At 37.8% G+C, this 16,876-nt stretch overlaps 1 protein-coding gene across 1 annotated transcript; it reads left to right on the top strand.

Moving 5' to 3' along the window:
• The first annotated feature begins 5,093 nt into the window (after positions 1-5,093).
• On the top strand, positions 5,094-7,801 carry LOC105050534 (protein MONOCULM 1). The gene has a single exon (XM_010930595.4). It carries the CDS (start codon positions 5,781-5,783, stop codon positions 7,206-7,208), a length of 1,428 nt encoding a protein of 475 aa, XP_010928897.2. The 5' UTR covers positions 5,094-5,780; the 3' UTR covers positions 7,209-7,801.
• The last annotated feature ends 9,075 nt before the right edge of the window (positions 7,802-16,876 follow it).

Below are 16,876 nucleotides of genomic sequence, written 5' to 3'. Positions count from 1 at the left end.
TTTAGATGTTGTAGGTGTTGTTCTTTTCCGTTCTTTCACTGCTAAACCTACAAATGTGGTGTCACAATCAACTTGATACAAAGCATCTTAAACATGATCTCCAATCCTTGGGTCTTTGCATTCTACCACCAATGATACCCACTAGAATTCTTCTGCTCTGCTTTTGATTTAAAATTCCAGGAGGTGACTCGGAAGGAAAAGTACATGAGCAATCGTCACAATAGCGTGCGATGCGATGAGGTCCAAAAAGGCAAGATAACTTTATTAAATAAAGAGGGATAAGGGAATCTTCTTAAGTTGTCTATTTTTTTTTAATTAAATCTTGGGGGGGGAGGATCTCTAAGGCTTGCTTTTGCCTGTTGATGGGAGGCACTGGGACTATAATAAATGCAAGTGGACGCAAAGGAGTAGATTGAAGTAAGTAGACGAGATAGCTTCAACGTAGGCATCCATCCACAAAGGGATGAATTAAAAGATGCAAGTCCTAAGGTAGGGCTGGTCATTCGAGGAAGAAAACTTGTGGTTTATGTAAGTTCTATTATACTAACATTTTCATTTATGTTTGTAATTTAAATTGAAAAAATTCACCTTAATTAATGGCTTATTATTAGTTTAAAATTCAGATTTTTTTTTTTTTTTAAATCACAATGCTGTATTAATGGTTATGTTCCTTTCTTAATTTGATTAAGTAACTGAGAATCACCAAAGAGAGAGTTATCGAGACAAGAAACCATTCAAAACAAGGTAGTTATTATTGGGAACAACACCAAATCTACAATGTTTTTAAGAGGAGCAAATACACGATATAAGAAGAGGAAGAAGGCTTCATTAGCTATCTAATGTTTGACTACCCTAACATGGACAACATTTCTATGCTTCTCTATAGATCATGAGAAGCATTGAGAGGGTTCTATGTCCCTGACTCCGGTCTAAAGCCTCCAAAGTAAAATCTCATTCCATCTTGGGGAAGTTCGATCGGTTGTCGAGAGGATTCTACACCCTTGATCCTTATTGAATTTTCCAAATTTCCATGATGACCATTTCTGTTGGTGAGATATCACTTATCTATTTTCTTTCTTGGTATATTTCATCTTATTAGACATTTTAAATTCTTTTACTAAGGCAAAGCCAAACCTTATTTTTTGATCAACCTATTTCTATTGATTGATCTAATTGAGTTGGCATGCGAAAGACCCCATCGGCCACAAGAATAGCTTTGCAAGAAACACATATCTTACTCGATCACTTTTGGCTTTTATATGAAATTCCTTTTAATTAAAAATGTATAAATTACTCTCCAAGTATATCTCACTTATTCTTTTCTTAAGAGAGGGACATAAACTTGAGACAATCTACATTTAAAGTAATAATAATCATAACCTTTTAATGCAATTAGGTTCTTTCATTATTTGTTCATTAAAATTGCTATATGTTTGTTGCTGAAGTTACCCAAGCACTTAAATGATAACTTATATACATGAAAATAATAAGGGATAGTTACGTAATTCTACCACCATATTCGGAACTCTCTACTACACCTTGCCTATGTTCTAAACCTACCTTCTTTATAGTTGCAATGAATATAATTTATTTATACATTATAATTATATTTTTAACACATTTGTGCTTGATTGGTAATATTGAATTAGAAATTATGATTATAAGAAATTTAGCATCATCAATAAAAACAATATCTTTTAGATATCCAAGTTTGTCAAAGTTTAAAAAGCATGGTCAAGATATTATTAGAGATCTATTTGACTAGATAAAATTCTAGGCATATTTCAGATATCAAGATATCAGCCTAAGGTGTTGATTTATAGTACTCAAAATGGCAATTTAGAGATATTTTTTTCTTATTATTTGCCTTTTGAAATCAGAGAAAAAAAACTAAGAATGTTGGAAAAATATGTTTGTGACACTCTTAGTTTTGGCTATTTCACATCAATAATATTAATTTTTTTTTAAAAATTATGAAAATAATATTTTTTCAAAATATTTATCGAAATACTGTCCAAAACAAAGTCACCCTATGACAGGATAACTTTATGTACTAACTCACCACAATTCACGCCATGTGGAAAGTGGAGTCAGTAACTAATAAATCATCCTAAAATAAAGCAACTCTATAAGTCACCTTATCATAGAGCGACTTATAGAATCACCCTATGATAGAGCAATTTTGTGCTTTTTCCAACCATAAGCCTCGCAATCCAACCATCCCTATCATCTTCCCCACTCCTCTGCTCCCCTTCCTCTCATCCTTCTCCTCTCGCCCTCCCTGTCTCGATCAAGGAGACCTCGATGGCTTCCCTCAATAGTCTGAAGGTGTGGGGACTCCTCCATGGGGTAAGAAGAAGAGCATTGATTGTTAATGCCAGCAGTGATGAAAAGGAGGGAAGAGAGAGGAGGAAGAAAAGCCTGTGCTGGTTGGATCATAAGGATTGTGTTGCTTTATCATATGACGATTCTATAAGTTACTCTACAATAGAGCGACTTATAGAGTTCCTCTATTTTAAGACAACTTACTAGTTGCTGACTCCACCTTCTACATGGCGTGAATGGTGGTGAGTCAGCACATAAAGTCACCGTATGATAAGACGATTTTATTTTGGATAATATTTTAGTAAATATTTTGAAAAGAACATTATTTTTATAGATTTTTTTAAAATTCATATTATTTAGGTAAAATTATCCTTAATTTTTGGTTGTTATTTCTAATACTTTTAAATTACTAAAATTTATAACCTCTGTACAGAAAGCAGAAAAACGTGGGCTTGTCTGCTTTCCCTTTCCACCTAAAGTAAAAAAAGCCCCTCCTCCATGCGGCATTGCGTGGAGAAATAAAAAAATAATGGTGACATTACCAAATAGGCCCTTAGTATGCTAATTAAACTTAGATTTTTTTTTAAGGATTATATTCCAGCAACATTATGTTTTGATCTCTTCTGCTTAATTTTTTTTCCTTATATGTTCTATAAGAAAAGTGTCCTATCTAATTCTATCATCCATTTATTACTGGTATCTAACCATATATTTTATTTTTCTGTCCAAAAGACCCATTTTAAGAAAAAATGATTAAGCTAAACACAAAATTTTACGTAAATCTTCCTTCTGAGGCAAAATGGGTTTTCTAACATGACAGTTAAATGTTATAGTGCAGAATCTACAAGACTATAACATGAACTCTGATGGTTCTATCACTTTCTATGGACGCCTTGTTGTGTCTTCAGTGCTTGGGATTGCACCCTTGATACATCCACATTCTGCCCATACTTCTCTCTTGTCCCCTCGCCTTGGAATTTGGGAGATGGCTTCCTTGGCCTTTCTAGGAAGGTGTGGGGAATTGGAACGGAGTGGTTGTGGAGAATGATGAGATGGATTGAGTGGAGAGGGGATGGCTTTCATGGAGAAGTTCAAAGGTACCAGGGAGACCATTCATGGAAGGAAGTAAAGCTGAGGAAGTTCTTAGAAAGATTCTTTCAGAAATCCCACTTAGGTTTCTCTTTAAATAACAATCTCTCTATCTATTCTATCAGAAGTCAAACCTGACGAGAAGAGTGGTACTACAATTTGTATTAAAGTTTCCTACAGGTATGGCTCGGGAGCAGTTCATTCATTGGACTGTCAGGTAATGACATAAACAGGAACAATGACAAGTAGGATTCTCTTTATGTAAATTTCTATGTCCACTTCTTCAGGCTAATTCCGCACCGCTTTTTGTTAATATAGTACCATCCTTTGGCTCCCGTATGTTCTCGAGTGCGTTCCCTTTTCCAGCCTTCAACTCCACTCCTCTGCCCTCCCTCCTCCTCCTCTCTCATTGAGTTTTTTTATTTATTTATAATTATTCTTTTAGCACACCTGCCTTTACTGATTTAAGGTATTCTCTTGGGTGAGGAAGTGGGTGGGGAGAAAAGTGAGGGAATGGGAGCTGGGAGAAGTAAGGTGGGGAAGGACTTGTGATTGAGAGAGAGAGAGAGAGAGAGGGACCAGACAAAGGGAAGGAGATTCTCTCTGAAAAGGGTGGACTTTTGAGAATGTCAAATCAGCAAGTTTAATGTGATGGAGGTAAAACTTAGCCAGGCGAGCAGCTTTTCCTTTGTTTGTTTATTTATTTTCTTGGGCGGTTTTCTTCTCAGCTTGTTTTCTCCCACCTCTGCTTCCTACCCTTCTTTTTTACTTTTTCTATGTTTCATTAGCTTATTCTGGTGCCGTTTGCTCCCATTAGTTCTCCCTTTTCCTTTTCCTGATCTGCGCAGAGCAGGAGGAGGAGCAGCAGCAGTTCCCATGCTATTTTAAGGATGAGATGCCTCTGATTTCCACAAGTAATAGTAACATCTCTCCCACATCTTGTAAGCTGGTTGATATTTGAGGCAGAGATGTGAGGAGCAATCTCATTTTTGAAGGCTTTTTAGAAAGGATCTACCCCCCCCCCCCCCAAAAAGAAAAGGCTGTTTAGATACAAAGAGATCTTTTACTTCTTCTTCACCATCAATTATTAAGAGGGGGAATAAAAGGGAGAAGAACAAGATTTGGATTTTCATTTTTTTTTCTTTAATGCAAGAAACCCCTTTGAAGCAAGGGATCATCTAAGTGGATGCGATTATCTGGTGATGATGATGATATGACCTCATGAAGTTTCCTCACATGGAGGAAGTGTGTCCGAAACATTTCGTCCATTTGGCCGAATGGGCTCTCTTGGGTGCAAAATATTCCATTTGTTTGGTCGTACCACGATGCCTTGGCTCCACACTGATGCAAGGGGGAGAGAAATAGTGATGATGGAGGCTGGATTACTCGGTGTGCCCCATTTCCTTCCATGTCACACTGCGTGTGTAAAGAAAGCAAACTATAGAAAGAGAGCGAGAGATGTGGGGATTGAGGAGGGAATGGGGATTGCTTGCTCTAAGAGCCCTCTTGTCCGTCCTGACAACAAGGGAGGGGGCTGCAAGGAAGTTATCTCAAAGCCATCAATCAAGATCCCACAAGGAGACAAAACAATAGATGGTTGTAGTTGGGTGCGTGTAGTCTCTATTCAGCCATTAAAAGCTTTGCGTGTATAATTTCTGTTGGGGGGAGAGGGAGAGAAATCGAGAGAAGAGAGGAAGGAATAAAGAGGATAAGAGAAAAAGAATTGTCCAAACTGTTACACCAGATTGGATATTTTGATGCCCTCCTCCCCCACTTTAGTATTTATTAGGAGCATCTTTTAGAGTTGTGAGCAGTGTGTTTTAGCCGGCTATCGATCCCACTTTCCATGCACACACCTCTCTGCCTCTGCTCTCATGTATTGCTATTGCGTGATTGATTCCACCCACCCCTTCTTTATTTCTCTCCTCTTCCTGGGTTCCACTCTTTATTACTCCGAGCCTTTTGTATTTCGCCCTTCCTGTACCTCCTACAACAACCCCACCCAATCCTTGTAATCTTTTAGATTCCTCCCCCATTCATTTAGCCCCTCCATCATTAATTTCCTAAGCCAAACAACGAATCAGCCTCAACCCAAGGGCACAAAAGTCCATCCAAATCCCCAAAGGCCATAAGAAAAGCATAAAACCCTTTCCTCTTCCCCCACTCCCCTGCCACATTACTCTAGAGAGAGAGAGAGAGAGAGAGGGAGGGAGATCTAAGGGGTTTGGTGTATAGTGAATCTACATAGGAAAGCTGCCACTTCCTGCTGCTACTACTACCACTACTATCACTCCACACTCTGTTTATTGGCAGATGATGTCCTGTCAAGGAAGCTGCATCTCCAGATGTTGTATTAAAGTAAGGGAATGCAAATCCCCCAATTCCCGTCACCCTTCCCTTCCCTCACTCTCTTGTTCTCCTCTTCTCACTCTAAATCGATACTCTTCTCCATTCCTTTCTTGGCCTCCTTATCCCCTACTTACCACCACAACCATCTAGAGATGCTCAGCTCATTGAAGTCCCATGAAGAAGGTGAAGAGGACCCCGACCCCCCCCATCACCACCACCACCACCACCCCAACCCCCAACATGGCCTCATCTCACTCTCGGCCCATGCCCGCCAGCTCCTGATCAGCTGCGCCGAGCTCATCCACTGCGGCGACCTCCCCACCGCCCGCCGCACGGCCTCCCTGCTCTCCACCGCGGCCTCGCCTTACGGCGATTCCGCCGATCGCCTCACCCACCAATTCGCTCGCGCCCTCTCCCTCCGGCTCGACAGCCTCGCCCGCCTCTCCCTCGCCTCTCCGTCGGCGCCCTCCCTCACCTCCTCCGAGGCCCTCCAGTCCTCGTACCTGTCGCTCAACCAGGTCACCCCATTCCTCCGCTTCGCTCACCTCACCGCCAACCAGGCCATCCTCGAGGCCCTCGACGCCTCCCCCCGCATCCACATCCTCGACTTCGACACCTCCCACGGGGTGCAGTGGCCCCCTCTCCTTCAGGCCATCGCCGAGCGATCCAATGCCCACGGCCCCCCGTCCATCCGCATCACCGGCACCGGGACCGACCTCGGCGTCCTTCGCCGAACTGGTGACCGCCTTCAGACCTTCGCTCACTCATTAGGCCTCCAATTCCAATTCCATCCTCTCCTTCTCCCCATCACCGGCACCAACACCACCAGCCCCAGCACCAGCATTCTATCGACTTCTACTGCTACGACTAATCTCACCTCTTCTTCCTTCCAACTCCATCCTGGCGAGACCCTTGCAGTGAATTGTGTGCTGTTCTTGCATAAACTCTTCCAGGACGGCCGCAACGAGGATGACGGGTCTCGAGAGCTGAGAGCCTTCCTTGAAGCAGTGAAGGCAATGAACCCAGGTGTGGTGACGGTGGCCGAGATGGAGGCGAGCCATAATTCACCGATTTTCCTGCAGAGGTTCATGGAGGCGCTGGATTACTACACGGTGGTGTTCGAGTCCTTGGAGGCGACGCTGCCGCCCAGAAGCCAGGAGCGGCTGGCGGTGGAGCAGGTGTGGCTCGGGCGGGAGATCGAGGACATCATCGCCCACGAAGGGGAGGGGAGGAGGGAACGGCACGAGCGATTCGCGCGCTGGGAGGGGCTGATGAGGGGTGCTGGATTCTCCAACCTTCCCCTCAGCCCCTTCGCACTCTCGCAAGCGAAGCTGCTGCTCCGACTGCACTACCCCTCCGAAGGATATCAGCTTCAGATGGTGGGAGACTCCATCTTCCTCGGTTGGCAGAACAAGGCATTATTCTCAGTCTCATCTTGGCGCTAGTACTGCAACAACCATAGAGAGGATAAAAAGAAGAAGAAGAAGAAGAAGAAATTAAGAAAGAAAGGACGGTGGAACAACCCTAGGTGAATTGATCAATAATTAAGCTCTGTCTTTTTCCCCTTGGATGGGCTTGTTTCTTGACTTCTGGTGGGTTTTTAAGGAAGTTAGCAAAAGCCCAAATGGAGAAGGGACATAGGTAAGTAAGTAGATCATGTGTATGGGGTAATCTTTTATTATGATCTTAGATGCAAACTCTAACCCTATAGTTTGTTCTATAGCCTGCTGGGAGGAGAGAGGGGAGGGGAGGTGGTGCACGTTGCATGGGAAATTTTGGAAGTGGTGAACAAAAAAGAGAGGCTATATGTTTTCTCACCATGCCTCTTCTCTTTTTTCTTGCTACCTTCTTGCTTCCCAAAGCTAAACCCTTCCTTCTTAAGTGTTCTCGTCTCCTCCCTTTCTTTTTTCAAATTTATGTTCATATAAACTACCTAGGGCTGTTGCATATCGTTTGTTTTCTGCTCACAAAATTGTTTTTTCTTCCTGCTATTCTACATATATATGTATTGCTTCTTATATTCTTGAAATGGATGTGCTTTTGGATATTTAATTGTTATATTTTATGAATGATCCTATAGTAAGACAGTCCATTCTTATTTTTATTGGTCATGGGGATTGTGTGGCTTTTGCTTCTGGCCGTGGTTCTACTCTTTGCATAGTTTATGATAATGGATGACTCACCTTCATTTACTTTTGTTCATGGGTCCTTATGTTTGCTTGGCGTTTACTTGCATTCACTTGCCTTTTGGTGCTTGATGCAGTGATTTATTATTATTAATCATGTTTGCTCACTACAATACCTATTACTAAAGAATAGCTCTAGATTAGCATTTATAAGGGTTACAAGGGAGTAATCATCACATAGGCTCTTCCACCCCACAAAAGGGCATCTTCTGTTTGAAATATGCTCTCCTGTCTTGTGATCCCAGGAAGGGGGGTCTTTGTTCTTGTTTTCTGTGCTCATGCCCGAGATATGCTTGTTAGTTGTCTTTTGGAGTGTATCATTCCCCCATTCCTCCATTCCCACCCCCTTAATCCTGCCTCTTGTCCCCTCAAACAAAATCATGGGATTTCTCAAAATCTTACTTTTGGTGACCACCTTGCCCCCTTTTCCTAACAAAACATTCCCTTTTAGAAGCCCCTTTCCTTGGGATCTTGCATGCCTGCTTGGTTCCTCAACAAGCACTCATCATTCCTTTGCTGCCCTTGATGAACATCTCTCTCAACCAACCCCCCACTCTCCCGTCCTCAACGCCCCCCCCCCCCCCCCTCCCACCACAAAACACACACACACACCCAAAACCAAAAAAAAAAAAAAAAGGAAAAAAAACACAACGCACACACCCTAAGCTACTGCTGAACTAAACAGCTGATCTGCCTCCACCTAAGCGTAGCTGAATCATTGCAAGAGCAACTCAGTTTGATCTTTTAATTTACTTGAACATGTCCCTAATAGCTCTTGTCCTTGAAATATGTCATTATGAAAAAAGTTGTAAAGCATTTTGATTCCAAGCATACATAAAGCACAAACAAGTTTCTTTCTCGTACATTTGTTATCTATAATATTATGATATCTTTTCTATTTTACTTTTACCTATTTAGTTAAAATTATAAGTTGCAGTATTAAATATGAGAATAAATATACCCATGAAAATTTATATGGTCTACTAGCTAGGTTGCCAAATTAGTTTTAGAGAAATAAGGATCTCAGTGGACGTTATAGAAGGTTTCTATATAGTATGCATGATTCACCCAAGTAAATTGCCAAACGCTACAGAGTTCTGAAAGCCCACGAGATGCAGATGGATATAGTATTTAAATATGATCGTATTTTATTCTATCTACTTATTTGAACACTTTGAAATAGAGATGAAGAGCACCTACTTTCTCAAAATAATATTGTTCATGACATAGAAATTGTTTTACATGGTAGCGTGAGTATCAAGAGCCAGCATTTTTTTTTTTTTAGTAAAGCTCATAATATGATCTCATTTCCATGACAAAGAAGTGAGAAAGTGCCCAAGCCAATTTCAAGCGGCAGTGGAACTGTCAGATGGATCAATTGCATCAGGAGAGTGTTTCTTAAGTTCTCCTACTCCAACATACATTTATGACATGACACATGAAAAGAATATGATATGGCACAAGAAACCCACTTGTGCCTTTCCTTCAAAGCAACTGCATTTAATAATAACAATACGTACATACAAATATATATATACATACAATATATATATATTTTTATATGCATGTGTGTGTGGGTCTCTGTACGCGCACGCACACGCATATATATATATATATATATATATATATATATATATATATATATATATATATATATATATATATATATATATATACATATAAATATAAATACATATTTTTCATACATAAAAAACCAATATATCCCATTCACTATATATGTACAGATGTATGAATGCTATTTATCGGAGTATGGATGTACATACATGAGTTATATATCTTGGGGAATGAACTATATCTAATCATCTGCATGAGTGTGGGTGAAGCAATGAGGTAGCTTGGCAGATTGGACAAAATGCAAGATGGTACCGCTGTCATTTATTGCAATGATAGATGAAAACGGGATACATCAATATGTCTAGATCTGTCAAAGATATCCTACATTTATTTTCTTAATGATTGAATGCTCAGAGTTTATGGGATCATCTGCTGATCCGAAGGGGCATCTGATTTCCTTTCCCTTTTTTTAAGAATACGAATACAAGCATATATTTTGTACCACAGATTCTAATTCATTAACGCTGTGAGTTAGTCACGACCAGTAATTAATGTCCAAGGGACAGCCAAGATTCATTCAAATACTTTTTACCCCTTTTTTATAGTTGTTTCTTACAATGCTAGCCTGAAACTTTGTCATCTAAGTATAAATGAAGTGCCAGTCCCATGTATTTCTCCCTTCTAACAAATGAATTTTAACCGTGACACTTGACGTCAATCACAATTACGACTCGAGGAAAGCTGCAAAATATGTGACAGTTCCATGCTTTTCTGGGCCTAACACTAAATTTCCTCTCCCTCACCCAACCTCCTCTACCCTCAGTGGTTATGGATTCAAAAGGAATAAAAAGAATCTCATGCACATTTGCATCTCCGAATGTCTGACTTGAGATCATCTGGTGATATTCTTGCTTCTTTTTTTCCTTCAATGAATGCGATCCAGAATGGTAAGTGTGAAACCCTTACCTCCCTCTCTCCTCTCCTCCTCCTCCTCTCTCTCTATCTACAAACCCCCCCCCCCCCCCACACCCACCAACAGGTGATTGGGAGAATCCAAGTTAAAAGCATGGTCCATTGAACTCTGCAAGGACAAACAGCTTCCAACCAATGCATCTCTTCTTGGTACCACGCATGCTTTTCAAATCATGTGGGTTCATATCATATTCATAAAAAGATAGCTAGATAGCTAGATATAGCTTCCTGTCACCAACCCTTAGCCAAGCACTACTTTCAGGCAGCCATGTCACTATCTACAGCTGTGGGTACTGGCTGATGGATGGAAACATATATATCACTTAGATTGCTTCCAGGAGAAAGCATCACATATTAGAGATATGTCATGAGTGAAGATTGACATGAGAACGCTTGTGGTTCGGTAGTACAAGAAGAGATATGCTTTCATTCATTGGACAGAAGAGATTCTGAAAGGCCACATATATAGATGGAATGAAGTGTTAAAGCTATTTGTATTTGACGGAGTTGTAAGCGGGTGGAGATCAAAGAGATGAACTTTATACATGTAGTATTGCATCAAAAAAAACTTTATATATGTAATGGTGAGCGGTGCAAGCTTAAGGCTGTGAATGGAAATATTGTCTTAAACAATGGGGAGATAGTCTAAGATTACTACTCCAGCAAGTAGGGAACATGGGGAAGGCGAGGGCTGGGTGAGAATCTTATATTTTGTTGTGGCAAAAGAGGGTGGTGTTTGCTGAGTAGATAGGTTGTAGGGCTTAGGGTTGTGCAGGAACGAGTGGGGTAAAGAAAGGGTATGAGCATGGTAGGTGCAAGTTTGGATTGCTAATGGATAAAAAGAAGCAACAGGCATTTATTTTGGGACACATGGCCCGCAGAGCCCTTGTTCCATCAGTGAGCTATCCTACTCGAATGATTCAGAGAGAGAGAGAGAGAGAGCATTTAAGCATGGTAACAAGTCTACATGGGCAACATATACAAGTATCTTGCATGCATGTAGAATATTCTTCTTCCATGTTCCCTGCTGGGTTTTGGAGTATACAGTTTACCAATCTCCGCAACACCGAGGAAAGTCTAAGCTACAGGTATTAGATAGTTTACCGTCTAAACAAGCTGCACGAAGGCGCATTAGGATGGAGTCGGAGACGAAGAAAGCTGCCAGTTAAAGATATATAAGCAAGCTATCAGAGAACTGACCAAGTTGATATGCTTATGTGTGATAAAGATGTAAGAAGATCACACTGATCGATAACCCTGATATGAATGTGATGAAAAAAAATAATTCATAAATCCAATCAATTTATTGTTGTTTTTTTTTTTTTTTTTTTTTTTTGCCGCATCAATTACTGTTATAAGAGGACATATGGAGCACGTAAGACTGGCCTGAAAAATATGTTATCCCAAATGATGCTTTGATACGGAACAAATAAGTGAACTCCAACTGCAAATATGCATACACATGCACCTTAAATGAAGAGTTGATGCGTTATTTTCTGTCTCACAAATCCTAAGACGTCCTTGCAAACCTATCTGCCAAACCAGTGTCCTGGAAGCTTCGACTCACCATTCTGAAGCTTTCACCTAGATGACCTTGGGTGAATGAACATTTACTAATGTATAATTAAGAGAATAAAGAAGTTAATTTGGATGATCCCCTTAGCATAATATTAAGCAGAGGATAAAAAAACAACAGTGCATTTGCAATTTCTAAGCACTGCCAAGATTATTAAGGACTTACAAAAGCCATCTCAAGTATCAACAAGAAATTTGTAGTCCCTCCAAGTCCAAGGGAGTTCCTTAGTAACCTTAATTGGATTATCTGGTAATCTTATGCAATCCCCTATGTGATTCGGTTTCTAAACTTAAGAATGAATGCTAAGTTAAAAATTTCGGTAGTAGAGTCAACCTTCTTTTATTTTCAGCATATAATTATCGCAGGAATTAAGGGAAGGCAGAATCTTTGGAGACGCATGCATGGTTTTGTTGGTTTCTTTTCAGGGGATTTTTTTTTTTTTTTTTAAAAAAAAAGACAAAGTTAGGGGGGGGGGGGGGGGGGGAGGACTGGGGAATAGCACTGTCATCAGTCACATCAGACATTAAACTAAGTCAGGGAGGTGGCATTTCCATCCATCATTTCTATACAAATATACAACCACCAATGCGCTTCTCCCCTCCTATCATCCCAATAGTACCTGTCTCTATAGCATATGAAAACAACCCGTCCACATCATCCACATCTAGGCGGCACTTTTAGTCTAGGGCAACAACCCGACACAACCCCATGGTTATATTAGCACAATACAGAATTATAATGGATTATAATCTTATACTATAATGATATTATCAGAAATAATTATTCGACATAACCATATTTTCATGCTAATATGCGGCTGGGTTAAGTTTTTATTAAACAACGTAAGAGATAATAATGGCAAAATAGGGCCATTCTGACCATATCTTTGGGAAGAAGCGTTACCTTGAAGATATTTTATTGTATGAATAATAAAAAAGTTTATTATATAATTATGTTTAGTGAAATCATATAGTAGCTAGCTTTTCTTGTTTATTAATTTCTTTGGCTTGGTGCTGCAGATGTGGGGATCTGAATCATGAGGCTTTACAAACAAGTTAAATTGGCACTTATGTATTATAATATTAAATTGTTATCTATACTGTATTATTAAATGAAAGAGGAATATTCTATATTTGATTGTGTCTACCAATTTTTTTTCGCCAAAATATTTTTAATTCTTTTATGCATGAATATGTGTAAAACTTATAATGCAGAAAGTTAGATATATAGCATGTGCCCCTTTATTTTTCAATTTTTCATTGACATTTCAAGTCATTTTCTTTATAAGTATATCAATTTTAATATTTTAGTTTTCATGCTAATTAATTATTATTTTAATTTATAATCTTGTATTTCCTCTTTTATGACTCCTTATATTTATATGCAACTTATTTCGAACTCTTAAATCATGGACAATATTTCCACATTTTTGTTCTTTATTTTTATATTTTATCTTTTTTTGATTTTTTTTATCTTTTTATTTGCATTTCTTGGATTTTCATATTTCAATTTTATTATTTGTTCATTTTAATTCCATTTATTTTTATTGCTTAAATTATATTTTTATATTTTATTTTATATCTTTTTGTTATATTGTACAAGCAATCTATAATTCTCTCTTTTATTACATTTGTAATTTATTTAATTTTTTGCATTATATATGCTTGCTATATATAATAGCATCAATATTTCAAAATCATATATTCTAGCAATTCTTTTAATTGATTATATCACGGTAGTTACTTCACATGTCATGTTGAGATAAATAATTCACTATAGCTTTGGACATCATGGACCAGAGAGAGAAAGAGAGGTTTCTATGTGATAAGTTTACTGGAATAGTTGTTGCACATGATTTTTTTTTAAAGAATTGGATAGATTTAATCTAGAATGTATACTATACATAAAGTCAACGAAAAAATATCACAACAATACGAAGTAATGTATTGAATGGTTAAACACCAACGTGCTTAGATAGTTATAAAATTTTTAAAATAAAAATATTAATATAATATTTTTTATTAATTTTATTAATTTTATATATATATATAGTGTACTAAGCCTATTAAAAAAAAATTTTTGATTTTAACGAGCCATCTTACTGGAAAAGTCATCGCAAGTGGTTGCAGTCGTAAATGGTTGTCTACGTGCCTTCGAGGCGCATTTTCTCTCTCTTGTCCCCAACATTCTTCCAATAAATTGGCTCGGCTCCAATCAAAAAAAAAAAAAAAAAAAAAACATAAAGGCATGGATGACATTGGTAACTGACACACGTGCGGTGGCAGGGGACGGCACATGCTGTTGCGTAGACATAGATTTTGGGTACGTGAAGGAGGCTGTCCCTTTGTTTACAGGGGTTGGTAGTGGTGCATTTATGAACCACGTGATGGTGAGCATGGGCGTTGGGGGATTCCTCAGCCTGGTAGCCGCACCAACCCCCATGGGAATTTCCTCGGCGGAGAGTTTCTTCAAGATCGCAAGTCTTTCATCCTTTTTTGTGTGCGGCTGTATCCAAACTGTTTTTGGTGCAGTTAACGCTAACGCTACGTTTGGATCTTTATCGATTTTTTTTAAAAAAAATTAAAAATAAAATTTTTATTTTTATTTTTATTTAAATTTTTAATGATAAAAAAATATTTGATTTTTTTTTTCCCTTATAACAGTGAGGATGGATTACGAAGCTGGTGACCAAAGAGAGATAGAAAAGGATGAAGTTGGAGGTGCGGTAGAGAATAAAAAAAAATTTGATATATATTTATCTTAATTTTTTTAATAGATTAAGATATTATTTCTATTTTGAAATGCAAATATTGAAAGCAGTCAAAGGAGCAAAATAAAAAAAAAAATGATATAAGATATTATTTCTATTTTGAGATGCAAATATTGAAAGCAGTCAAAGGAGCAAAAATAAAAAGAAAGTGGGATGGAACTGAAGATGTACCCCATAATAAATTAACATCAGGTGAAGAGATAGCCAGTGAGATCCATTGCACCGATGTTGTTGTGCGGAGGCGGCTAGGAATAATAATCGGATAAAATTTTTTCAGATATCTAATCTACCCAAATCTTAATAGAATCTATTTAGCAAAACACTATAGATTTTGAGATTTAAAATTAAAATTTATTAGGATTTGAAATGGATTTAAGATTTGATCCTTAGGTACCCACTATTTGAACCCAATTATATATAATATAAATATTATTTTATAAAATTTTATAAAATTATATTATACACACATAAAAGAGAACTGTAAGGAGACTTGAACCTCAAACCCTAAGGATATTTAACCTTCTCCATATATTATTAATTTTAGTTTAATATATTATTAGTTAAATTATTAATTTTTATGTGACAGTACTTATGTTCAGATTATTATACAAAAGTCTTTTCTTCTGCCCCACACCCCACCCCCACCTTTTTTATGTGGCGTATTATTGATTTACCATTTTTTGATTGGCTACACCTAAAAATTTGGGCAAATCTTTGGGATGAATTTGGATGGGAGGATTTTAAGTGGATTCGGATATGGATAGGATAAGTTTTATAGATACCCTATCTATTCCATTTCTAGAGACGTCGAGATTGAGAAAAAGATTGGATAGAAGAAAAGAGTTTAGACGGAGATAGGTGACAACTACTTTTAAAACAATTAGAAGTGAAAATTTTTTACTTTTATTTTTTTCAGAAATAATAAAAATTATTTTTTAAAAATAAAATATAAATAAGATAATCAATATATTTTCTATATTGGATTCTATTTTTTATTAAAAATAAAAAAAATAAAAGTAGCACCAGATAAAATCTTTCCTTTATTTTTTATACAAGCAGTCGAGGTGTACCCCCGTAATATAATCCATCAGAAATTTTCTGTATCTTTTGAGATATTCAAGGTAGAAAAACAAATGTAGAGGAGGCCTTTTCCTTTACCCCCTCTCCCTCATCGTGTAGTGTCCAACCAGCCTTTTTTTTTTTTCGGTAAGGGCCAACCAGCATTTTTGCTTGATGCCTTCTACACTAGCAAAAAAGTGAAAAGAGATCGTACCAAAAAAAAAAAAAGTTGAAAAGAGACAAAAGAGTACAGTATAACAAACAAACTAAAGAAATTATGTAAATTTGTGGACCGGATTACAATATGGAACTGTCACCTTTGGTGACCAGTACGTTTGTAAGAATAATAATTTCAAGGAAAAACTTAAAGATCTTTCCTCTTAAATGGATAATGGCTCTCAAGGGACTCAAGCCCCTAACCCCTTGCAAACAAGAAAGGGGATGCTACCTGAGCTACCCCCAGTTCATAAATTTGAAGATATATTACTGAAATTTTCGAATAAATGTGAAGTTATATCACAAGAAAGGGAAATAGTAATACATTCATATAATACATGCAAATATTCCAAGGGAACTATTATAAACGTTCCAATTTACGTGAGCCCCTTCTTTTAAGCAATGAATAAAATAAAACTTTTTTTGATAAACAAAATCGCTCCTCATCCTCTGTTTCTAATATTGTATCCAAGGTCGTTCTCTCTTGACAGCAAGTGGGTACCTCTCCGCTCTCTATTACAGTTGTGATGTGATTTTTTTTTTTTTTTGCTCTCCATTACAGTTGTGATGTGATTTTTTTTTTTTAAATTTCTGAATCGTAGCACGGATGTTTTTTACTCCTAGTTATTTTATTGTTAGTTATTTGGATGAAAGACATTGGTTATTTCTATTTGGGCTATTTAAGCATTGAAAACCTTTTTTATGACAAAGGTGTATCAAATTTAGCCCCCTATTTTTTAAAAAGAAATTAGAGAAGAA

Source organism: Elaeis guineensis, chromosome 8 (assembly GCF_000442705.2).
Source record: "Elaeis guineensis isolate ETL-2024a chromosome 8, EG11, whole genome shotgun sequence".
NCBI lineage: Eukaryota > Viridiplantae > Streptophyta > Magnoliopsida > Arecales > Arecaceae > Elaeis > Elaeis guineensis.
The sequence above is the reverse complement of the archived record's forward strand: the minus strand, read 5'-3'. Positions and strand labels throughout refer to the sequence as shown.